Source organism: Leptosomus discolor, chromosome 7 (assembly GCF_034619465.1).
Source record: "Leptosomus discolor isolate bLepDis1 chromosome 7, bLepDis1.hap2, whole genome shotgun sequence".
In the NCBI taxonomy this organism is placed as follows: domain Eukaryota; kingdom Metazoa; phylum Chordata; class Aves; order Leptosomiformes; family Leptosomidae; genus Leptosomus; species Leptosomus discolor.
The window spans coordinates 60,249,082-60,273,861 of NC_141397.1; the positions used below are offsets into that span (position 1 = coordinate 60,249,082).

The window sequence follows — 24,780 nt, forward strand, 5'->3', positions numbered from 1 at the left end:
GGACGAGCTGCAGTGTCCACCCGTGTTGCTCCCAGGTTTTCTGTGGGCATCGAGGTGCCCCCCACCCTGCTCTGCTCCTGGATAGGAACCCTCATGGCTGTCACTTTTGAGCCTGCTGAGAGGATGGAGCTGTGGGAGGGCAGAAGACACGCAGATACCATAGGCAGTTGTGTAAGGTGCATAGAAACAGAGGAAATCTTAATAGTGCCGGTTTGTGTCACCAGTTCAATCAAAGGGAGAACATGTAACCAAACCACCTGCTGATTTTCTGAGTGAGCTTTTCCTCTGACCTGGGAAACACAGCGTCGTGTGAATTAAGTCTGGGATTTGGCCCGGCATTAATATGGTGTGTGCTTTTTCTGGTGCCTCGTCATTATTACAGAGCTACTTGAGATGATCAGGCGAGTTGATGCAGAAGCTTCCTTGCTTTCCCTTTGAAATCAAGATGTGAAGGTACTCCTAAGCCACAGCCAGCCTGATGCAGGTTTTTGTAGCTGGAAAGTGAAATATTATGTATTTTCCATTTTAAAGTACAACCGGAGTGTGTGAGTCCTGTGGTCCCTGGCATCGGGGGAAATTTTCTTTTGTAGCCTGAAGCTACCTGTGCTTTTTCACTGCTCCCACTGCTCTGGGCAGTGGTTTCCTGCAGCTGCAGGGTTGGGCATTTTGCATCGGGTGTGTGGGATGGGGTGAGTTGGGATGAATGTGGGTAAGGGGCTGGAGGGAGGATGGCGCCGCATGCTGCCAGGGGTTCCTCTCGGCCCCGCTGCGCTAAGGTGTTGCAGAGGAGGTGATGACAGCCCTGCTCCTCTCTCCTCCCCAGCGCCCCGTGGCTCCATTGTGCAGGTCCCTGAGATGTCACTGAGAGCCGAAAGCCATGCAGCTACATCGACGCTGAAGAAGATCGCTGCAGACATGAGCAACATCATCGAGAGCCTGGACACCAGGGAGCTCCACTTCGAGGGGGAGGAGGTTGACTCGGAGGTGCTAAATGACCCAAAAGGCACCGGTGAGTTGGTGCTTGTACTTTCTCACTCCACGTCCTGCCTGGGTTTAATAACTGATAATCTGTTGACAGATGAGGTACAGCCTCGGTGGTTTTACCAAGCCCAGCCCAGCCGTTTTAGGACCAGGAGGCATTACTCTTAGCAATCGAGCTCTTCAAGTCCCTTCTGTGAAAGCTAGTCTTTAAGCTCTTTTAAATGAAACCTGGTGTATTTTAGTGGAATTAATGCTCCCGTGTTAAAGTATTGCAGCTATCTGCTGGCTTTCCCGCCTTCGTTGATCGTTACAAGGCTGTTGAGCTAACGAGGTTTGTGGTCCTTCCAGTGTGCATTCCCTTCTCTGCCGTCTATCACACCCATGGGTTCAAAGAGCCGGCCACGCAGACGTACCTCACGGGATGTCCTGTTCGAGTGCGTGTGTTGGAAGTTGAACGCTTTACTTCCACAAAGAAGGTCAGAACTTCCAGAAATTTCATTTAATTCCTGTAAAACTGTATTAAAATGCTGTTTGTGGCTTGATTTTGTGCATGCTTTTTCACGGGCTGAGGAAGCAGGAACGCCTGTGTCTCAATAAACGCTTAAGAGCCAAGGGTACCTGTCTATTTATAAAACCTAATAAAGCAGAACAAGAAATTGTGAGACAGAGGAATCGTTAATTAAAATTGAATGAGGGCTCTTCAGATGAGTAGCTGCAGGAAAATGATTTATTTCAAAGCTGCATCCCTTGTGGCGGTGTTCTTCTCTGCAGGTACCAAGCCCCAACGTTTACACCATCGAGCTGACCCATGGAGAGTTCACCTGGCAGGTGAAAAGGAAGTTCAAGCACTTCCAGGAGTTTCACAGGGAGCTGCTGAGGTACAAAGCCTTCGTCCGCATCCCGATCCCTACCAGGAGGTGAGTGTGCAGCCCTGCGGACGTGGTGGGCTTTGGGAAGATGTGGTCATCTTCTCTCTTTCAATAGCACATTGGTTTGGCCTCAGTGATTCCATTTACTTTGCTGTAAGGAGGAGAGGGCAGAAGAATTTAGTCTCTGCAAATATTTAGCAGCTGTAAGAAAAATATTTGATCTCCGCGTATTTAGCAACTCTAAGTGCTGCAAGCATCTCTCTGCTGGCACAGAAAGTGCATTAAGTCCCAGGTCATCAGCTTTTGAGCTGAATTTGCCTTGAACTTGGGGAAGGGTTGTGCTAATGGAAACAGTTGGTGTGCTGTGGCTTTCTGCCAGCATAGGCTGGATGTGGGAGGTAGAGGGGTCCCTGGCGTGGGTGGTCAGCCCTGGCCATGCTGGTGTTGGTGCTCAGGGTGGCTGGAAGTGTAAGGGGAAAGAGAAGAGAAGAGAAGTGGGAAGAGAAGTGGTGGAGCTCAGCAACAGCCTTTTGATGTGGAGAAATGTGGGGAGATGATATTAGGAAAAGAGAATTATGAGGGGTTAGGAGCTGGGGAAACATAATGCCCTAAAAATAGGGTTTAGGCTCCCTTTCCTTATAATGGCAAAAGGGGGCCCTCAAAAATCAAACTGATATTTCTGTGTTGCATTTTTGTTTGTGAGCCAGTTGGAGCACACTGGCTTCTTAAATAAATCCAGGCTTAGTTTTTGGTTTTTTTTGCTTTCCTGCCCACCCATCTCAGTTTTTAAGAGCTTGGATAGGAAAAATAAAAGCATTGCAGAAGAAGGGTTAAATATCGAGGCAGACACACACTCGCAGCACTTAGACTTGACATCGGGGTTGGTTTGTCCTTCCAGTCACACGGTGAGAAGACAATCCATCAAAAGGGGAGAACCGAGGCAGATGCCGAGCCTGCCGCACACCGCGGAGAGCACGGTGCGGGAAGAGCACTTCTCCAGCAGGAGGGTAAGCACCCGCCGCGGTGTGCAGGGAACGGAGGGTGCTGCGGGGCTTCTGAAGCGCAGAGATGCCAGGCAGGTTGCTTGCAAAGCTACACGCTATCAAAATCCCTTGTTTTATTACCGAAACAAAATTCGGAGCTTCGAAACCCCCTTGCTTTCTAACGCTCCTCACCGAGGTGGGAGGCTAGGTGCAGCCGGGGTTCATACAGGCGAAGCTTCCCTCTGCGGTTGAGGAAAGCCACGATGCCGAGAGTGGCGGTTCCCTTCCTCCCACCTGCTCTGATTTAAACATAGAAGAGGCAGTTCACAGAGTCAAGTTGCGCGACGGAGGCAGCCCCCCGGCCATCAAAATCTGAGAGATTTCAGTCCTGTCCCCCTCTGAAAGAGGAGATGACAGTCTTGATGCTGAAGGGGGTAATTTTAGCTGAGGCACGCGTGTTCTGTGTAACTTCATCAGATGTTAGCAGATGGGCCCTTCTGTGAAGAGGGTGGATGTCTTCCTATCTCTTTGTTGCAGCTTTGATGTTTGAAGGGGAAAAAAAAAAAGTCTGTAAAACCCCGTGTTTGTTCACCCTCTGCTCATCGTTCTCTTTCTGTTGTTCACTCCCTCCCTGAGCTTTCTGCTGCTGAAGCCTCAGGTCCCAAAAGGTGGTGCCTCATGGCTGTGCAGTCCAGATAACCTTCCCTGCTGTGCACGGCTTCGCTGCTATACAGGAAGTTTCAGGAGAGAGATGTTGTTTAAAAGAAGAAGAAAAATGTTTTCTGGATCCCTTTTTTTCCCCCCTCCTTGGTTTCCTTGTGGGAATCCCACAGCCTTCACCATGGGGATGTATAACCCCACTGCCCAGCTGGGTAGCTCAGTGCTGTGATGCTGAGGATTAAGGTCCCAATGGCATTTGTTTCTGTTCAGTTTGGTTTGTGTCCTGTAGGACTCTGCCCACTTTCCCGTGCCCAAACGCTTCTTTGCTCAGTTACCATGAGGATGGGAAGAGTTTAACTCTCTTGTAATGGTTTCTTCTCTTCTCTCCTCCTGGCTGGGGATGACAGGCTCTCCAGCAAGTGATGGCCCAGCCACTGCCATCTCTGTGGCTTTGGGACAGAGCAGCGTGGTCACTGTGCTCCTCACCCCATGAACCTGGTGTTTTGGTTAAATTGGCTCTCTTGGTTGCGTCTGAGGGTGTATTTTCTCACACAGCTAATTTGTGTGGGTCAGAAACAGCAGGGACTGATTTTGTATTTAAAGTTGTTCTGAAGCGGGCTTGGTCAAGAAAGTTGACCTCTAAAGTGACAGTGCCAAGGAACAGGTCTGCTGGGGAAGGTACAAAGACAGATCTGTGAACAGTAAACAACCTGTGATCCAACTGTTTATGCTGCTGAGCTGCGATAATGTCCATGAGCACATAATAATGTATTTATTTATCCATTCAAGCTGGAAAGTGTGTCTGGCTTCTTGATTGCTTCCTAATGCCAGGCAGTTGGATTGTGGTGGTTTTCCTTGAAAATTCCTGCATCTTATATAAAGTTTCAATGTTTTAATTGTAGAAACAGCTGGAAGACTACTTGACAAAGATCCTAAAAATGCCAATGTACAGGAACTACCATGGAACAGTAAGTAGAAATTAGTTTGTTTAAATGCCTAAAGAATATTTGCTTTACAAGTGCTGAATTCATTGGAAGAAAACATGCAGCCTATGTAAGAAAAATCTCACAGGCATTTTGCAAGCATTTTGGCTTAGCTGATTTCTCCAACATGGATGTAATATGATTAAAACCAAAGGAAGAGAGTGAATGGCTCAGTCTTGGAGGTCATTGTTATAACACAGTGATAACCTCCTCAAGGTAGTCCAGTCCAGAATTTGTAATCACTTCTTCAGTTTGGGCTTTGTATGTGGTCATGGATGGAAATTTGTCTCAGGTTCCTGTTCTGTGCAGTTTCAGTGGACGTCAGTGATGTTCAGTTCGTAGGAGTGATACCCATCCACCTCTGCAGGTGTTTTTTCACTTCCAAAGGGAGATGGTAATTGGCTTATTTCCCCAAGTCGGTAGTCTTTTTGAAACGAGGACAGATGTCAAATCTGACTTCGGGCCTATTTTAAGCAAAAATATTTCCTTTGAAAGCCATCCCCGAATGTTTCTTCAGTAGTCCTCGCCTGTCAGCCGCAGCTGTAACATCTCCCTGGGATGGTAATTTATTTCCCCTTTTCTTGGCTGCATGATGCCTGTGTTCCTCCATCTTTTGTATTATCAGCAAAACCTGATGCATGCCTTGAGTCGCTGCAGAGCTTAGTGACGTGTCTGAGCAACGGGTGAGAACTGGGAACGCTTGGTTTTCAAATAAACTGGAAATACAGACTGAACTTAGGGTATCTGTAGCAGCCAGTTCTCTTCGACTTCCGTTGTTGTTGGGTAGATATGATGCTTTTTCACAGGATTGCAGTTGTGTGGAGATGTTGGGCAGCTCGTAGCTGGATGTCGTGCCCGAGAGCTGTGTGTGCGCTTACTGCAGGGCTTGGTGTGTTGAGCACCGCTTGTTATATGGGGCAAAGCGCTCAACCCAGGGTTGGCCGGCGTGCTTTGGGTTGTAAGAAATCTTCAGGCTCAGGCTGAGGGAACTGTGCTCCTTACAGAGTGCTGCTTTTGGGGACAGGCTGTGGCGCTTGAGTCGATGCAGTCAGGAGCTGTGTTAGTCTGCGTGTGGAAAATAGTCATCTTTTGTTCTAAAGGCAAGACTGGGATAGCTTGGCAATTTTGTTCAGTAGCATATGCAGAGCGGGGGAGAGTTATTTTACAGCGCGGATCCGTCTTGTCACTCTCCGGCAGGCATTTTTTTTTTTTTTTTCAAATATTTTGGAGAATTTCTGCTCATGTAAGAAAGTGGGTGATCTTTTGACCAGGCTGTGGTTCAAGGCGGGCTGCGTGGTGGGGGCCGGGCGAGGAGACAAGCGGTCCTGCCTTGTCTGTGCAGCTGCGGGCTGCTCCCCTCCTCCTGCGCTGAATCACCCTTCTGTCCCCAGCCCCCAGAGCCAGATGTCACTTTGCACATAAATTCTCAGTTTATTGTTGACTTTCTCTGGATTTGGCTGCAGCGAAGCGTTCAGTGAGGACTTTGCTGCTAACGGTGGCGGCGCCGCTAAGTGCAGCGGGTCCTGCAGGCGATGCTGGAAGAAAGCACAGGGAGAAAAATGTTTCCTTTTAAGAAAACCACCAAAACAACCCCCACCGTTCTCGGACTAGAGACTAAAGTGAAGACTTCTGGCATGTTCCTTGGAACTGTGTTTGTCCTCCTTAGAACAAAATGAGGGCTTTGCTCTTCCTGTAGTTGAGAAGTCTTTTGCCTGGGCGCTGACAAATGCTGCAACTGTCTTAATCCTGGAGCACATTTTGACTCTGGTGTGTTCCTCTCATTAAATCTGTGCACAGAGGGGTTTTTTAAAAATCCTAAATACTTTGTAAAGTCAGATGTGGGGTTGCGATGGCAAGCTGCGACCTGCCTGACGTGTCATCCTCAGTCCTTGTGAAGAGCCTGCTTGGGTCAGTCGCATCTCCTCAGAGGTGTTTTTACATCTGACCTGCACGATTTAATTAGCTTTGCTTATTTACTTCTTTTATTTTGCACTCGTGGTTCATTTAGTGTTTGTCAGCGAGAGGATCGCCGCTTTGTGCACTGCCTTGAGGACGTGCCGTGCGCTGGGAGAGTCGAGTTTGTAGCAGTTTTGCAGACCTGAAGTCCCCGGTGGGTTGAGGATCAGGTCTGTGGTGACCACACGACATTGTAGGGGCTGTGTGTCCTCTAGCCTTTCTAGGTGACGCTCCTGCAGGCTGTGGAAATGCCACCCACCGAAGCATCGTCATTTGGAGATGTGCCAAGCGTCCCTTGCTTTGACTGGGGAGCTCTGATAAAATTTACAGCCTTCTCACAGCCTTTCCCTTAATTTCTCAACATTTGTTGTAACTGAGTATTTTGTGTGGAGTTCACAAATAGGCTGGTGGATGCATTGTATTTTGTGATCAGACCCCAGACTTCATAGCCTTTCATTATTTTTAGTTTTTTTTCCTTTTGGCTACATGAGTTATGATTAAATCTCATGTCTTCTAGTCCTTTCCAAAACCTTTTCATAGTACTTCTGGGCTGAAGTGCTTCAAGACAATTACCATTAAAATGAATGTTGTGGGAACATCAGTGTGTTAATTGTCCACAATTTTTTCTGGGAAATGGAAATTGGGGGAATATAGCCCAAAAGCATTAGGAAATGGGGCCTGTGGGCTAGATTGTATTCCATATAAAAAAAATCATTAATTTGATTTTTGCATCACTTTCTGTACGAGCTGCAATAGTCGAAAGATGCCTAAGCAAAATTGTAGCTAAGATTTGGTTGAACCAGAGTGTGAGGGTCTAACATTTTGCACGAGCTTTACTAAGTAAGTGTAAAAACCTCCATCTTTAGTGAAAGCAGTACAATGTAAGAACTCAAGTATGTGAGGGTGGCTGCTGGTTTGCCTCTGATATGGCACTTGGATCTGCAGACCGTTGCAAAGGTCCCCGCCCAATCCTTCGGTATTTTTAGTTACTGCACTTGAACTTTAGCATGTTTGATATTTTTTTAAATTTGGGTTTAGTGCAAGCGATTTTTTTGGTGTAAGAAATAGCTGGCGCCTTTTGCTGAACAATATTATTCTGAAGAGTGGTGTAATTTCATTTTATGGCTAGCCACAGCTGCTAATCAACTCTTTATGGGTTTTTTTATCCCCCTAAATTAAAAACAAGGGTCGAAATGAAAACAGTGTGGAGCTGCTGAGTTCTTTCTGAAACGCGGATGCTCTATGAAATTTTTGCTTGCATAAATCACGCGTGCTCGACATTGCTGGCAGGACGGGATGCTTTAAAACTGTGGCTTGTGTACCTTGCAGCTGGTTCTCCACCTTTCATAGCTTGTCTTTCTGCAGCTGATCGCTCCCGTCTGGGGTTTTTTATTTGTCTTTTTATTGCTACAACAATGTCATTGAAACTGCGTTCTTTAGGCCTGTATCTCATACTTAAAATATTCTGCTGCAGATCGCTCTGAAACCAGAGCGGGATGCCGGCTCCCCGGGGAGGCAGCTGGGCAGTGCAGGAATTCAGATGTGAAGGGGATGAAAGTGTCTCGCTGCTCTGCATTCCCCTCTCGGTTTTTCTGTGAATGACGAGCACCTCGGATGCAAGGCACTGTAACAGTAAAAATAGCTAATGCAGCAGTAATAACAATAATAATAAATAATTTGATCAGATATTTTCCACTCCACTGAGGAATTGTCCTTCTAACTAGTGGGATTTATTTATGCGGTTTTTGCAAACCAACGCTCCTAATTGGCGCTGCTTGATGAACGTGTTGGATGGGCTCCTGTCACCATCGTTGCCGTTTCAAAGACTCCTTGGCTGAAGAGCAGGTTGCTGCGCTGCCAGGCAGTCTTTCTTTCATTTTTATGTAGTAGCGGTTCTGTTTCTGCAACTAATTTTTCCTCCTGGTTTTTCTTTTTGCTTCTTTGAGGACAATTATTTCGCTGCGTGCAGTGCTCCTCAAACTGCTGCCAGCTTTCTGGCTGCAGCCAACGTTTTCAAAGGGTTTTGACGTTCTTGTGCAGGTTTTTTTTTGTTTGCCCACTGTGAGAGAGATGTCTGGGTTTGATTCGCCTGATGGGGAATGCCAGCCATTTTCTGAAGAAATGAAAATGGGATCCAGGCAAAGAACTGGCCGGAGACTTCACTTGGGACCTCTGATAAGAGCTTCTAGGATACGCTGGGCTTTCAGGTGCTCCTCATCCTGCTCCGAGTGTCACTGCAGAAACAACTGAAATGTTTGTAGGTCACAACTGGTGCTTTTCCAGAACATGAAGTGAGAGTGGTGATAGCAAGATTGTTAGTAAAAGCATGGAATAGCTTGTTCTAGCCACTTTTTGAAAACAGGCTGAAATCACCCCAAAATGAGGGCATTAAATTTGCCTCTACTGAATAGAGGTTACTTTATGTCCTTGAGCTGCTCAGAGGAGAACAACAGATCCTTTGTTCGTCTCCATGACCTTATTGGTGTGAGAAGTCTGGGAAGGAGCAGCAGAGCGTGAAGAGGAGAGGAGGAAGGATCTTCTGTGGAGCAAAAATGATGGTATTGGGAAGGGAGCCTGAGCCGGCCTCGCCCTAACTGCAGCGTCGGTTTTGCCACAAATGTACTGATATTGAAAATATCTCTGCGACTTACGAGCCCGCCCATGTAATTTCTGTGCCAAATCAGATTTTGCCAATGAGGGCCCTGAAGTTGGTTTGCCAAAGAGCAGATGACGGTGGCCGCCTTGGAGGAGAGCCCTTCCTTGGGTGCTGACCCCTGAGCTGCTGTGGGGCACGGGTGGGCATGGTCTGAAGCTGGCCCAAAGGCTGTCTCGTGTCCCGACTGCGGTTGGGAGCGTGGGTTGTGTACTGGGCATCTGTCCCAGTAGGCTTCATTGCCAAAATGTGGTTAGAGGGTTCCCTCCAGCTTGCTGCTTGACCAAAGGGTAGAGAAGCTCCTGCCCTCTCCCTACCCTGGGCACCTTTCTGCACTTATAGACAGTTTTTTGCGATAATAAATTAAAAGTCTCTGGATGCAGACAAGCCTCTGCCGTGCAAGGCGGCTCCTTCGCAGGGCTGCTCCTGCCCAAGCCCTGTCCTGCTCAGGATGCCTGGGGCAGGCATTTCCCCCGCTAATGGGGCCCAGGGCTAACAACCAGCAGACTGTCAGGAATGTCCCACTGTGCCAAGAAAAGCCTGCTCGGCTGAAATCGCCTGGTGTCCTATTTTTAGAGGTGAATGTAGTTGTGCAGTGCTTTCTCACCGGCTTTGCTTGTTGTTACGTTCCTCTGCAATCTCTGCCGAAGCAGGAGGAGCTGTGAGGAGGCAGGTTGCTTGAATTTGAGATCTGCTGGTAAACCTGACAGTATGACTTCATGGATTTCCCAGGTCGTGCCTGCTGTGGAGCTCTCTGCAGACCAGCAGAGGTCATGGAGAGCATGCTTGAGCTTGCTCTTCTCCTGCCCCGCTGTGGCTTTCCTGTGGGTTTGTGGCACGTGGGGCAGTGATGTGTGTACAGAGCTGAGTGGGAGTGACCTGCTGTGATGGTCTTGGAGGATGCTTGTGGGTTGAGGGGCTGAACCCCCATGTGGTGTGTGTCCATGGGGTAGGGGACTCAAAGGGAATAGGGAGCTCCTAGCCCTGGAGACTTGTCCTTTTCCCTTTCCAGCCTTTCTGTGAGGGTCACTGGAGGAAGGAGAGGATTCAGGCAACCAGCCAAGGTTCACACAGACCCCCAAATGGTGTTGGACTTGAGTCCTCGTTTCAGCCAGTGATCCAGGAGGGAGGGTATTGGTGGGTACCGATATGGTATCGGTGGGTATCGGTATGATACATTTGATCGGGATTGTCCTGGTTGCTTGAACTATGTTCTCCAAAGCACATTTAAAATGAACAAACAAGCAAATAAACAAAAAACCCAACCGAACTACTTTTCATGGTCTTCTTGAAGATGCTTAAGTGATGGTCGGTAACTTCTGCTCGGGATCTTCTGTAAGTTCTGTCTTTATGACAAGTCACTTCAATGAAGCAAAGTATTGTGTGGATTTCGGGGTATGAAAGATGGGGGAATATTCTTCTCTTTCCCCAGATGGAGTTCATTGGAGTAAGCCAGCTGTCATTCATCCATGACCTGGGACCAAAGGGCATGTGAGTTGTGAGCTGTGTCTTTGTGTTATGATTCACTAAGAGCATGGCTTTATAAATAAATACTGTTCAAATTAATAGCTTTCCCGTCTTGCCAATAACTGACTGGGGAATATTTTGCCATCAAGATAGAAAAACTTACTAATGTTCAGACAGAAATGCCACAGCTTTGGGAAATAGTTTGGAGAGCAGCCGCTTTGTGAGATATGGGCTGCAGCTCACAGAGGGGCTTGCAGGGTTCTTCCCCTTCCCTCCCTGCAACCTGTAGACCCGCTTGTTCTTCTGCTTGTGCTATAAAACAGGGCCCTGCATTTCTTTTAAATCTGCATTATTTCCTTCTGGGGGGGGGTGTATTTTTGCCCTTCTTCCAGCGAATGGCACAGAGGCTGCTTGGGCACGGCTGGAGGTGGCAGGAGCCATCCCTGGGCACAGGGGCTGGGGGGGGTTCAGCAAACCTTCTCCACCCAAGAGCCCCCCTGCACCTCCAGGCAAGCCCTGCCACCCATCCTGACCGTGTTTCTGTCCTTGCAGAGAAGGGTTCATCATGAAGCGCTCCGGGGGCCACCGCATACCTGGTCTGAACTGCTGCGGCCAAGGAAGGATGTGCTACCGATGGTCCAAAAGGTACTGCTGGGACGGGCGCCGGTGGTGATGCTATGTGCTCCTCAGGCACACGTACAAAAGTCCTCATTTGTCTTTTTTTTTTTTCTCCCAAAAAGTCTGTGAGGATGATTCTCACTTTTTTACCAAAGGCACAGATTTTCAGATCAAAAGGGTCCATAGGCTATCGCCCTTCACCCTCCCGTGTGGAGGGTGGTGGGTTTTTTTCTTCTGCTTTGGAGTTCATAGAAGGGACATGTTGCTGCAGAGGAAAACTGGGGTTTCCTACAGCCCCGAGCTGGCAGATGTGACAATAATCCCCCAGTTTGTGCCCAGCTTTCCCTGCTGCGGGAGCGCCCAGGGGCTCCGTGCCTTTGGGAGGGGACACGGCTGCTGACAGTGCCCCTGCTGGTTTTCTGAGCTTCCCTTCCCTTCCTCAGATTACAAAAAGCAAAGCAATTAATAGAAACGCTCTCTGGACTGCTTTGGAACTGGATCAAATCAGATGTGACCTGCAGCAGTAAAGGAGCACTATTTGGTGCAATTAACCTTGGAATTATTCCTTCCTAATTACTTTATGCGCTTAAATGACGGTGTTTTCATGGGAGTTTTCACGTAACTTACTGTCCCCATCCCTTTACCTTCTGTGTTAGATCTCAGCGTTTCCTGGGGCTGCAGCGCAGGGAGGTGTGTGCTGTGGAGGAGTATGTGAGTTACCAGCATCCAAAAAACACAAGGTGTATTTCCTGGAGCTTGCCTTTCCCAGGCAAATCTTTCCTTTGGAAAATAGCACACATCTGCCTTAGAGCAACAATTGCTTGGTCTGTAAGAGCTTCCCCGAGCATTATCCACCTTTGGATTTTAGCGTCGCCAGTGGCCTGTCATTAGTTTTATCTTAAAAAAAAATCTGCTTTCCAACAAAATCTTTCTGCATTCTTGCGAAGAAAAGGTCCTATTTCTTCATAGTTTTTCTGACGTTTCTTAATGTGATTTTACAGAAGATCTCTAATGAGTGCACAAGGAGATGAAGATGTGACCTTCTTTCAGGTCAAATCATTAAATTGTCTCAAATTCTTTTTTCTCTTTTACAGTAAAGTGCTTTTTCCTCTTGATACCCCTCAGTGAACTCTTCCCTGTGTTATGCAGAGCTCAAGCTTTAGTGGAGACAGTCACCCGTTCAGCTCTGATGGATCTCGGTTTTCCTTTAGAGCTTAAAAAGAGGATGGGAGAGGTGTTTGAGTGGGATTGTGTTCAGAGTAACAAAAGAAGGGCACCAAATCCCTGCCACAGCCTGCCAGGACGGACCACGTATGCATCAATAAATAAGCAAATAACAGTATTATTTCCCAGAGAGGGTTATTAAAGTGAAGGATTTTAGGACACGTCAAGCTGGGGGCAGAGCTCCCCCCGCAAACATAAGGCAGACTGCGGCCAGCCTTTTCTTTTCCCACAAGAGCTTTGCTGCAGGCGTGGGGTTTTCTACACCCCAAATTAATTTCGTTTATTAGAGTAGGTTGGGTGTGTTATGGCCACGGGGGCTGTGGAAAGGGACGCGGATGAGGACGGTGGGGCGGTGCTGTGGATGGACACGGACAGGACTTTTCAGACGTGCAGAGCTGCCTGGGAAAAACAGAAAGGAGAACGCTTGGAAATGTACCCCGTGGGATGTTTGGGAGTGAAATGATGGGCCAAACAGGGAGGGGAGGTATTTTGGCACTAAATGAGAGGTGGTGCTGGGATAACTCTTTCAGGGCCCTGAAAGAAAAGATTATGGGATCTGGAAGTAGATGAGGAGCTGGGGCTGTTACTAAAGATACAGGAATGAACAGATTTTTGCAGTATTTTCTGTTGCTTTGTGTGTTTCTGAGTGTGCAGAAGAATGAGGCGAAGGTCTGGTGGCGGAGACCTGTGTGGGACAGAGAGGGCTGGTTACCCCAGCTACGCTGCAGGGGGAGAAAAAATTAGAAATGCCATTCACAGTGAAAAATGTGGGTTTTTTCCCAGAGTTGCCTTCAGGCTACGGTATTTATGTAAAACCTGACGGTCATCTCTCATCATGTGTTTCTAACAGGGTGCCTGTTGCTTGGCAATAAAAGCTTTCCAAAATGCCTTGTTCATGTATTTTGATAGGAGTGAAAGTGATCCTAGCATCATAATTAATGTTAGAAATGTCAAGTAACTCCTGTGTAGCCTACAAGCTGAATAAAAATCTGGGATGGAGGAGTCCTTGTTGCACCTTGCCCGATGCTGGGGCACCCGACTGGGAGGTTTGTGGGCAGAGAGGTTCTCGTTGATTTTGTTAGACAAGGAAACCTATGTTTTCAAAGACTTCTGTAAAAAGGAGTCATGCAAATAACTCTAGAAGTCTTATATTAAATTCCAACTCATTACCCAAGTTCGCGAAATAGGCACTTCTCTGCTCAAGAAAACCATACCCTGAACTAGCCCCCGAAAAGAAATTTTACCATTTAGTTGAACGCTTTCCTTTCCCTGGGGGATGGTTCTTACTTGTTTTGGAGGAAACCTTTTTCCATTTTATTAGCTTTTTCTGTGGCTCATGTTTCGAAGACGGGCATGGCTGAAGTACAAGTTACCTGGTGTCTGTGCCCGTGCAGGTGGCTGGTGGTGAAGGACTCTTTCCTGCTGTACGTGAAGCCTGACTCGGGGGCCATTTCCTTTGTCCTGCTGGCAGATAAGGAATTCAACATTAAGATAGGCCAGAAAGAAACAGAAACCAAATATGGGTTGCAGATCGACAATCTCTCCAGGTAAGAAACTTTATTTAGATCCTTTCTAGTTTGCTTTTGCTTTTCTGAGGAGGAATCGATGCTCCTCTCCTGGAGGGGTTAACAAGGCGTGCTGGGCTGACGTGGTGCAGCTCAGCTTCCTGCAGGGCTCAGCACCTGGGCGGCTGCTGCTGGGTTTATACCTGCTGGGGATTTGGTCTGTAGTGCTGATGGTTTCCGATGTCTTAATGAGGCATTTCGAGCCTCAGCTGCTGTTTGTCCATCCTTGCGGTTATTGCCCAGGCCTGGGGGGGTGCAGGTTGAGTTGCACAGGCTGGTTTTGCAGCAATTGCTTACGGTAATTTTCTAGGTGCTTTGTTCCTTTATGCTGCAAGCAGGGACATTGTTCTACATCCCAAAACACATGCTAGTTGAGGTAAAGAGATATTTAATGTTTTTATGGTAGCGTACAATATAAATTTATCTTTCAAAAAGTACAGCATTAGCCAAGTCCAACTCTCCTCCAAGTTAAGCTGATGCTACTAATTTACATCTGGGGTATTTCTTTTTTATGCTCCGCAGTGCGATACTGTGGTAGTCACTCAGAGCAGCTCAGTGCTGATGTATTCTTTTGCAAACAAAACAACAAAGCCAAGTCCTTACTTTTTATTTAAATAAAATATGACTGATACAGGTGCGTTTATCAACGTGTATAGACAGTGAGGAGCAGCCAAATTAAATGTATGTGGCTTCAGCATCCTGCCCCACGCGTCATCTGTTTTACAGGTCGCTGATTTTGAAGTGTAACAGCTACAGACATGCCCAGTGGTGGAGGCAGGGCATAGACGAGTTCATTCGGAAGCACGGCAAGGACTTCCTCACAGAGCACCGCTTCGGCTCGTACGCAGCCGTGCAGGAGAACACGCTGGCCAAGTGGTGAGGACCGTGGCGAGGCTGCGACCGGGTCACGGTGCCTTGGGCAGTGATGGCATGCGGCTGCCTGCGTGACCCCAGCTCTGGTGGATAGAGCTGGTAGCGTTCGGTAGCTGTAAGGACTGACAATAATTAGAGAAGATGCAAAAAAAGTGGCTTTCTTTGCCAGGGATGGAATGGCAGTACTGGTGACAGGAGTGTTTTGGTCCTTTACCGCTTCGCATCACAGCTAATGGCATTTTGAAACATCAAGTTTTGTGTGAATTTGAACACGTTAGGTGTTTATTATCATAAGGATAAAAATGATATTTTGATGCATGTATAATTGTCAGGATGCTTATAAGTTAAAACCAGAACTGCTCTTCCGTTAAAATGTTCTTAGCTTCAATTTTATCCCAGTTTCTGATTCTGGAAAAGCTGTTTCCTAAGGGTTTAGGTCTTTGGGCTCTGTTATAAACTCATGGTAGGTGCTGTTGAAAACATCTGTCTCATTGATTACTCTTCCCCATAGCTCCCTCTCCTTCCCAGCTTGTCCTGGCCATGCTCTTCTTCCACTGATGCTCTGGTTATGTCCTTCATGCTCTGAAATGCAAGATACGTCCTGCTCGCTGCATTTGCAATGCTGATTCTCATTCTGTCAGGCAGCCTTGCCCTTCCAGGCGCCATGGGTGCGTTCAGATGCAAATGTCACTCATCTGATTGAAGAGCAGCATCAGATTCGGGCCTTGCAGACTGGCTTTGCGATGAAAGAGAATCAGCAAATGCAAATTTGGGTATAGTCTGAGGGTGACTGGGCTTTATGCAAACAGCAGTCCCAGGAGAAATCCTCCTGTCTGTGTGCACTAAGCCGTTCCCAGAAGCACCTCAAAACGTTGATTCCAGCTGGAAGCAAACCCTCGAGGTGCTCTCACGGCAGCTTCTGCCCTGTAGCAACCGCTGCCCAAATAGTTTCCATAAATCAAAGCAAACACCACTCCGCTATCCTTTCCTGAGAGCCAAACCTAGCTCGCACATCAGGCAAAACCCAAGAATATTGCGTGCAGTTGTCAGAAGCACTTAATAATCTCTTATTGTGCTGTTCTATTAAGCTACTAATAGCAGCATGAAATTCTCCCTGCGTGTTGTCCTGATTCTTGAAATTCTTTCGAGAAGAGAATGTAAATGGCATTAACACGGAGCCCCATCGGTCTCCAGCTGTGGACTTAGTTGAATGAAGGGGGAGGAGACCTAAATCTGTGCACTGTGTTTGCTTTTACAGGTATGTAAATGCTAAGTGGTACTTTGAAGATGTTGCAAATGCCATGGAAGCTGCTAAGGAGGAAATTTTCATCACGGATTGGTGGTTCGTACTTACATATTTGGATGTTGACCAGCCATTTCTCTTGGGATGTTCCCAACAATGCGGCACTGTTTAGAGGCCCTACAGTATGGCAACTAGCCGTGCGGCCAGATGGTTTGGCAGCACACCCAAACATCTCCTTGTGTTGTATTCAAAGGCCTTTTCAGGAGGGTTGGCAGCAAAAGCGCATGCTTGAAATCAACAGCTTGGTTGTCTCCTTCCACGGAAAGGCCTGAAGTTGCGTGAAGGCACCACCTGAATTGCAATTGTTAATGGCTTGAGGTGCTCAACAGGAGTGTAAATCACAGCGAACCCAAGGGGCACAATTGCCTTTCGGTGTGTAAGGGAACATGGATACCCAAACACCTCCAAGAGAGCTCTTCCCATGGGATCCTGCATGGGATCCTCCTTTCAGCTCCTCCTCACTGTTTTGGGAAGTCTCGTGCCAGCAATGAGAGCATCTTGGCAGGGATGTAATTTTGCTCTGCTCTTAAATGGGCCAGACAATGGAGAGGGAGTGTTGTCGTCCGTTCCCTAAGCTGTGTGGCTGCCAAAGGACGTGGCTCTGCCCGCTTCTTAACTCGTAATTCAGTGTTTATGTGCTGCTCTGTTCCTGTTTGAGGCAGAAGTGTGCACTCGCAGGCTCTGGGCAGAGGTGCTTGGCTGGATGCTGGTTACGCCTGCCCGTGTCTTGCCTTTGTGGAGGTTAATGTGGCTGAGCCAGCCTGCACCTTGGGGATGGGATGGTCGGGCCGGCTCCCAAGCCACGGCTCAGATGTCCTCTTTAACCTTGGGCACGTCTCTATGCTCCTCTTTCTCCTTCTGTAAAATGAACTTCTTGCTACTAAACCACTGCCTGTAGGAGCTGGGAGCATTAGTTCTTAGGTGGCAATTATTATGGGAAAACTAAATACGATGTTAGTATTTACTGAGGTAAAAATGTTTCCCAACGTGACCACAGATAAACCCAATGCTCCTGGATCCCCACGTGCAACATCAGGTAGCGATGCAAGAGCATCACATTTCAGACCTGTCGTCTCTTACTTAATGTTTTATTCAGATGATTGTTAATGTATCTTGGAATTCCAAAATTTACCTGAAACTTGGGAGTAAAAATGCTGTTTTCAGAAGCATGTTTTTATGATATAGCAATATGCTTTATCCAAGCACAAGCTCCCACGCTTGGTGCAAAGGTAAAGGAATGAAATTCTGTCACCTCGCTTTACAGGAGTTAGATGAGAGTTAATTATTATTAATGAGTTAAATATTCCTTGTAATCCTTAAACCGATGAGTCAATAACATGTCCTGTTGAGAGATCACGTTGCATTGTCTTTAGGCAGCAAGGAAAATTCAGTACAAATCTATGCTGCTCAACCCAAGTACCAGGAGAACTGGAATCTCACTCTTATTTTTTATGTCTACACAGTTCTTTCAAATCTGCCTTGGGGTTTTTCTTTTTATTGCGTCTTTCTGTCATAGATAGAGTCCAAGTTTCCCCATTTATACATCATATATATACATTTATACATCGCTCGGTCTCACGGGCTGTTGAATACTAAGATGAATGTGCTGGACATACGCCCTGCCCTCTGAAATGCTCCGTGATTAAAAAACAAAGAGCATGATGTTGGGGAATGCATCACTCTGGGATGTGAGCCTTCACATCTACTTTATAAAAACTTTGATTTCTTTGCTTCCCAAGTTGATTATTTAGGCCAATGCTTTGTTTGCAGACTACATACGCTGTGTTTTTTCCACCTCTTTATTTTTTCAGGCTGAGCCCAGAAATCTTCATGAAACGACCCGTTGTGGAAGGAAATCGCTGGCGGCTGGACTGCATCCTCAAGCGGAAAGCAGTAAGTGAGCTCCAGCTGCAACCTTCACCCCGCAGAAAACCCCATGCGCCCACCCAGTTATGGGGTCATACTGGGACTGGAGCGTTTGCACCGTTTATTTTGGTAGGGATGAGAGTTAAAGCTGGCCAAGCCTCATTTCAGATGGCCTCTGGAAAACCACATGTTTTGATTTGCTCCTCCCCTTTGGGTTTGGAAGAGCTCAGAGGCAAAAAAGGGTAGATCCTCTGATTGCCCCTTCAAGTCCTCAGGTTTGGGTCACTTCCCATTATGACTACTCCAGCTCCTGGAGGGGACAAAGAGCTGTTGCTGTTCGGTGATCTTCTTGTGGCATATGTAATTTAGAGGTACGGGAAGGATCAGTCATATTGTGGTGACTCTTGGTAGGTGGTTTGTACGTTACTGCATTGTGCAGATCCCGTCTGTCGTTACCACGTAGCGTGGCTCTGGGCTGCAGCTTTCCGAGCTGAAGCTGTGAAAGGTGGCATCAGTCTGCCAAGAAAATCGGGATGTCATTAGCAAGAAGTCGCTTGGTGTCATCCAGCGGTTCATGCTATCTCATGGTAGCCTTCTCACTGGGTTTTCTGTACTTGATACGTGACATAGGCCCCTTGCTACAACTAAACACCAAAGAACTGATGTTCTTGCTGTCCACCTATCATTCCTTGCTGTAGTAAAGAAGTACCTGTTGACGTTAAACATCATCCTAGTGTCTTCCAGCCCCGTTACCTCTGGTGGAGCCCATCCTGCCCAGGCCATGCTGCCCAAGGCTCTTCGTGCCTTAGCTCCAGGACAGCTGCTACCATCAGTATTAGTAAATTTTAGTGGAGCATATAAGAAAGGCCAAAGCCTGAAAGGTTTTTGTGTTTTATTATCATCTTTATTTCTGGGGATAACTTATCTGATTAGAAAAGGCTTTATTTTTTGGTAGCTGGCTCTTACTACCTGTATGTCACCTGGTTTTCTTTGTTCCTGCCCACCGCTTTCTGTATTCTCCTGGCTCCTGTGGCCACTAAGACAAGCTGTGTCCTCCTTGCCTGTCCCTTCTCAGGTGGAGACTCTGGTCATGAGGGTCCTGGTGCGTTGCTGTGGAGAAGGGTTGTGGGGAAGGGGCTTCAGCAAAGCGTGAAAAACCACAGTGTACAAACACAAGCAGCATCACGTTCCCCAGAGCTGGGCTGTGTACAAGGAGGTGGCTCAGAGACTTGGACTCCTATTTGCACTGCTGTGTTATCTGAGTTAATAAATGCTTGTGTTCAGTAAGCAAATGCTTATATAAACTCGATAAGGCTTTTTTCCCTCTGCTCTAATTTCTCCTTCTCTGCTGTTCCTCCTGAACAGAAAAGCACAGACCTGCTGTTGACCTGGTGCCTTTCCTGGCATTCCCAGTCAGGATTCCCATGCAAAGCTCTGTGCTGTTGCATGCTCTCCTTTCTTGAGTACTTTGAGATATGAGCAAGCAACTGCGACTACTAGCTCTATTTCTCTTTTCTTTAAGCGTTTTCATCTCAGAAAACAGATTATTTTGTTGCTTGTTGTACTCTGCTTTCCAATAACACATCTGGATCCAGACTATAGAGAGTGTGTTCCATGGAGCCAAGTGAGGCAGACAGAGAAGCTGAGTGTGAGGTGTTTATGAATGTGGCTGTGCTTCAGTTCTTCACCCGACCCGTGACAGCACTGGTGCTAGAAATGGTAGCTTGCCCCATGTGAGCGATGAGTCAGGAAGGGAAGCACAGCCGGGGAAGTCTCTTGAACTCTTGGTGTGGTAGAAGGGCAGGAGTCCAGGTGGACGTGCTGAAATAGTCTTTCACTCCCTCCCCTTCCAAACCAGTTGTCATCAGTGTCCTCAACCCTCCGCGTGCCTAGGAGAAAAAGAAGGGGGTTTTGTGTCTGACTGTTGTTGATGTGGAAGTAGTCTTATTTTCTGGCAAATGAAACGTGGCCACGGGGCGTGCTCACTGGATGGAAGAATTTGGCTTTGTCACATTGACGTGGATTTTCCTATTGCTATAAATACCTTGAAAGGGTGAGGAGTGTTTTAAGGTTAGTTCCTGGAAATACTTGCCTGCTCTTTCACTCCTGGTATTCCGTTGACTGGACAGGGCGGTCGGCAAGCTGGTGTCTAGGTATAGGGGTAAGGCTGTCCTTTATGTACGTACAGTGATGCCTTGGGCTTCTCTGGGTGCAGCGGAGAGCAGAATGTCATCCACAATTTGGAGACTGCCTAAGCTCTCAGTGGCAGCTTTATGGGAGTAGGAAGTTAAAAGGCTGTGGAAAGTTTAGGTCCCAAATTTAAGCTGTTGAACTCCACTGCGGGATTTTAAACCGTGCTGATTTATGGCAGCTGAAGGTGCCCCAGCGGGTGACCAACGTCTGCCGAGGTTTGGGAAGTACTTGGCAGTTTTGAAAGTGCTTTAACAGGTGTCCTTAGAAACCCTCCTGCGGACACCATTCTGGTCGCAAAAAGCACCATCCTTTGCGCACTGCTCATTGAATTCCAGGAGCTTGTTTAGCTCTACCAGCAGAACTCATTTGCTGCTGTCGAGTTGGTCGCATCCCCTTTAGGAGAGGGATGTCCGTATGACCAGACTGGTATCCTTGTCCTGCAGAGGCTTGTAACTGTAGGCAAGCCTCGGGGCAACATGAAGCAGCAGGAAACTGAACTTCAGTGGATGTGTGCAACACGGTTATATGTGGAGTGAATCACCTTTGCAGAATCTTACCTCAAAGGATGTTTAAAAGAATTATTTTAAATGTTTTTAAAAGAATTCTTTACTGTAAGAATGGCCTGTTGATGGGCGTAGCTCAGCTCTTCACACACAAATCCGGGTACTGAGACCTCCTGTGGAAGCTGAAGAGCTTTCCTGAGCAGTGTGGGTCCTTGCACACTGTGGGGTCACCGTGGTGGATCAGGAGGAGCGTAATCAAGACCAAGTAACCTCAGCCTGTGTTTCTGTCCGCGGGCACAACACACTTGCTGCCCCTTAGCTTTTCCTCGCTTCGGAAATGGACTGTGTCCACTGACGTGGCTGCATACCATGTGTTTCTTTTTGTTTCTGACAGCAACAAGGAGTGAGAATTTTTGTTATGTTGTACAAAGAGGTGGAGCTTGCCCTGGGGATCAACAGTGAATATAGCAAGCGGACACTCATGCACCTCCATCCAAACATTAAGGTAACTGTGCATCAGGCGGTCATGTGAAGGATGTTTGCATTTGTCCTTGATAGCTAGTGCTGCCCCTCTGCGTGTTTGGGTGTGAACTGGAAGAACAGTGATTCCCACCATTGCAGTGGGATGAGAATCACCCATACAGGCATTACCACATCTGGTAACTTCATTTCTTTAGGTTATAATTGAACACAAAATTGCTCAGTTTAGACTTGCCAAGGCAACTATTCATCTAATACACAAGAAACATATTTCGTGTGACAAGTTAATGGGGTTACATCAAATGGAAAATTACAATTTGAGAATGTTGTCTAATTTCAGCATTTCTGTTCGTACATAGATTAGAAGAGTCAAGACTGGATGTTTACGTTCCCATCGTAAATGAACAGCGTTGTGCTGTCCTGCGCTGTTTCGCTGCTGCTCTGCCACCAAGCAGAGCATGAGTAGTGGCAGACGAACCAGTAGATAAAGCTAGATCCAGTCTCTTGAAATTAGAGACATGTACATTTTAGTGAGCAATAAGATATATGTTATGCATGAGGGTGGCTAACAAACTGCTAGAATAATAGATTTATTGTCACTTGATCAGTCGTCATGGTGAAGGGAAGCATCCATTCTCTGTCATCTTTGCAGCAAGACTGGAAGGTGTAACTGGGAGATACACGCTGGCTGTGTAACAGGTTTTGGGAGCAGCCAGGTGAAAGTCTGTAGCTTCTTCCCCAGGAAGCTGGGCTAATGGCTCTAACATAAAAAATAAAACTGTATACTGTATGCTCAGATATAGAAATTACTTTTCCATAAACACATGTCAAAATCTCATAAACAAATGCCAAACAACTTGCTGATTTTAAATGGGGAAAAAACCGGCCAACTTCTCATTTCACGTATGTAGCGGCAACAGCCAAAGAAGTGAGTCAGATCACCAATATGTTGTTTTCTTTTAAAGCAGGCTCTGTGTTTGTAAGCTCAGCGTTATAGCTCCCCTGAAAGCATAATTTTATTTGTTGAAGCAGCTTCCTTGACTGTGGTCCTCTTATGAACGCTGTTGTAAGTGTGACCTGTCCCAACATCAGTAACGGTTGCTGCTCAGCTTCCCCACGATGTGGGCATTCCTAGAAAGGCTGAGCCCAACTTGGAGGGGGTTGTGTAGCTTCAGTAACCACAGGAGTCTGCGTGGAGGCTTCTTCTTCTAAAAACCCCAGTGTTTCCCCATCATCCCCAGCAGCCAAAAGAAAGCTGGGCAGCTCTCTGGCTGGAGGGATGTAACCTGGGCGGTGTCGCAGATCTTGAGTGTTGGTTTTCTCCCCAGGTGATGAGACACCCAGACCACGTGTCCTCCTCAGTGTACCTCTGGGCCCACCACGAGAAGCTCGTCATCGTTGACCAGTCCGTGGCATTTGTGGGTGGCATCGACTTGGCATACGGCAGGTGGGATGATGACGAGCATCGCCTGACCGACGTGGGCAGCGTGAAACGGGCGGCGGCAGTGAAGTCGGTGTCAACAACCAACCTGGCAGTAAGTGAGCTTGCTCCAGCTGCTGACCACGTTCAACATCTGCGTGTCGAGTTCGCGGAGGTGATGAACGAGCTGTGTCCGCTTCTAAGCAGAGGGTTGGGTTTAGGAGGTTTAAAAAGGAGTAGGAATGGGAAGGAGGAAGTATCTGAGATGGGATGACTCTTTGGGCTAGATCCTGACCAGCCCTCGCTAGGGCATGCAGATAAGACAGCTGGGTTTCCCCTGGAACTTGGACCAGCAGTCCAAATTTGGAGGCTGTGTGCTTAATAAAACTTAGCTAGAAAAGCACAGTAGGCACTCGCAGAGTGCTCCGAACTTGTGGGTACTTGGGCCCTCAGCGGGTGCCTTGCTTGCTGAGCTTTCTGCTAACCTGGGTCTGGATGCATCCGGAGATCTGTAAAAAATTTAGAGAGGTCTAAATTTATGAGAATTTCCAGGGGAGTAATAATCCAGAGTAAGTTTATGGGATTAAAGATTGTACTGCTAGCATTAATGGGGTTTTGTCGCATGCCTTCTCGGTACAGGCTCTCTCCCTCAAAAGCATTTGTAGTTCCCACCGAAGCATGTCTTTGTCACAGAGCAAAGTTTGGCTCGTGGTTGTTTTTGGGCATTGATATGTGTGATAATCTGTAATTAAAGGGGAACCTGTCCGTACATCATCTACAGCAACATCCTGTGTCTTTTAAGTCTGCAGCGGAGTCGTCCGAACATGTGCCCCTGCAGCCTCAAGCTCTGTCCCCAGAAAGCCACTTGCTCCAGAGGAATGCTGATGATGCCCCAGACATAGCAAAAATGAAAGGAGTAGGAAAACCCAAAAAGTTTTCGAGGTTCAGTATTTACAAGCACCTCCATAAACACGGCATGCACCATGCTGACAGCGTCAGCAGCATAGACAGTGAATCAAGTAAGTAATGTTTTTCAACTAAACATATATAAAGTGTTTGTGGAGGTGGGTGGGTGGGTGGACATGCAGCTTCACATAATTTCTAGGGTAATGTGTTCTTTGTAAGGAAGGAAAGTTGATACATTTCTTAGCTATCAGAATAATAACTATGTGTAGCCAATGTGTAAATTTGTCTCACTGCAAAACATTTGAGGAAAGTTTTAAGTGGATTTGCATTTAGTTAACTAGCAATTGTCACGAGCCATCAGATGACATGATACAGTGTACATGAGCCATCAGGTGATGTGATATACTGTACATGATACTTAATGTTTATACTGCAAGGGAGAATAGAATCCTTCATTTTTCAACTTTTGTTTGTTACAAGTCAAACCGTTTCTGAATGTGATTATCCTCTCTTATAGGCTAGTGTTACCTAGGTTTAAATCGGTGGACTTAAATGGAAATATTCCCAATTTACCTGCTTATTAGAGAGGAGAGACTGTTCAGCAGTGGAATATTGAATGCAGCTTTTAAGTCCCCATATTAAAAACAAAGCTAAAATTACAAGGATCAGCTTGTCATTTGTTCTAGCATGGAGTCCTTCCTGAAATCTGTTCCTGAATTCCTCAGCTCCTGAAGCTGTATATTACTCATGATGAGAACTTATTTGGGTTGCCATCACTCCCTATGGCTGGAGAACGCCTTGCTGGAGCATTGTTTGCCATGTTGCAGGCAGCTCAGGACATAGCCATGGCTTTGCTGCTGCGATATATCTGTTTGGTTTAAAACCAGACAGGTCTTGAATTTTGTCCTTTGCCTGTTGGTCGCTTGTAGTTTCAGCAAATTGAGGTGTCTCTCATGATCCTGTCGTGCAAGGTGTCTTCAGACAGGATCAGGCATCAGTGGAGCAGAAGTGGACGTGCGTTTTTGCCGTAAATAGAGTATCTTGACTCTCTGCAGGTTACTGTAACCCCACTAGGAGTCAACCGAATATAATCCAGAGTTTAAAGCCCCATCTGAAAATGTTCCATCACCACACTGAATCCAAACAGGGGCTCGCTGAGCCTCAGGAGGGTAAGTGGAGGAAGGCAGAGGTGCAGACCCTTTTAGGCTTTAGCTGCCAATGTTTTTGCCTTGTAACAATGGTGAGAGTTAGGTTGGGTGCCAGGATCAGCCTTCACT

At 47.0% G+C, this 24,780-nt stretch overlaps 1 protein-coding gene across 8 annotated transcripts in view; it reads left to right on the top strand.

Annotated features, from left to right (window-relative positions):
- The first annotated feature begins 855 nt into the window (after window positions 1–855).
- PLD1 (phospholipase D1) overlaps window positions 856–24,780 on the top strand; it is a 43,959-nt gene continuing 20,034 nt past the window's right edge. For 2 of the 8 annotated variants that reach the window (XM_086468667.1, XM_086468665.1), the window contains exons 1-15: window positions 856–1,009; window positions 1,330–1,457; window positions 1,753–1,898; window positions 2,749–2,857; window positions 4,396–4,461; window positions 10,518–10,576; window positions 11,105–11,197; window positions 13,789–13,941; window positions 14,686–14,835; window positions 16,091–16,174; window positions 17,947–18,028; window positions 21,092–21,202; window positions 22,506–22,712; window positions 23,400–23,616; window positions 24,559–24,672. In XM_086468667.1, the coding sequence (XP_086324793.1) occupies window positions 856–1,009; window positions 1,330–1,457; window positions 1,753–1,898; window positions 2,749–2,857; window positions 4,396–4,461; window positions 10,518–10,576; window positions 11,105–11,197; window positions 13,789–13,941; window positions 14,686–14,835; window positions 16,091–16,174; window positions 17,947–18,028; window positions 21,092–21,202; window positions 22,506–22,712; window positions 23,400–23,616; window positions 24,559–24,672 (1,873 nt within the window). Of the gene's footprint in view, window positions 1,010–1,256; window positions 1,458–1,752; window positions 1,899–2,748; window positions 2,858–4,395; window positions 4,462–10,517; window positions 10,577–11,104; window positions 11,198–13,788; window positions 13,942–14,685; window positions 14,836–16,090; window positions 16,175–17,946; window positions 18,029–21,091; window positions 21,203–22,505; window positions 22,717–23,016; window positions 23,054–23,399; window positions 23,617–24,558; window positions 24,673–24,780 lie in introns of all 8 variants that reach the window. The other 6 variants (XM_009950279.2, XM_086468666.1, XM_009950355.2 and 3 more) reach the window with 6 other exon arrangements.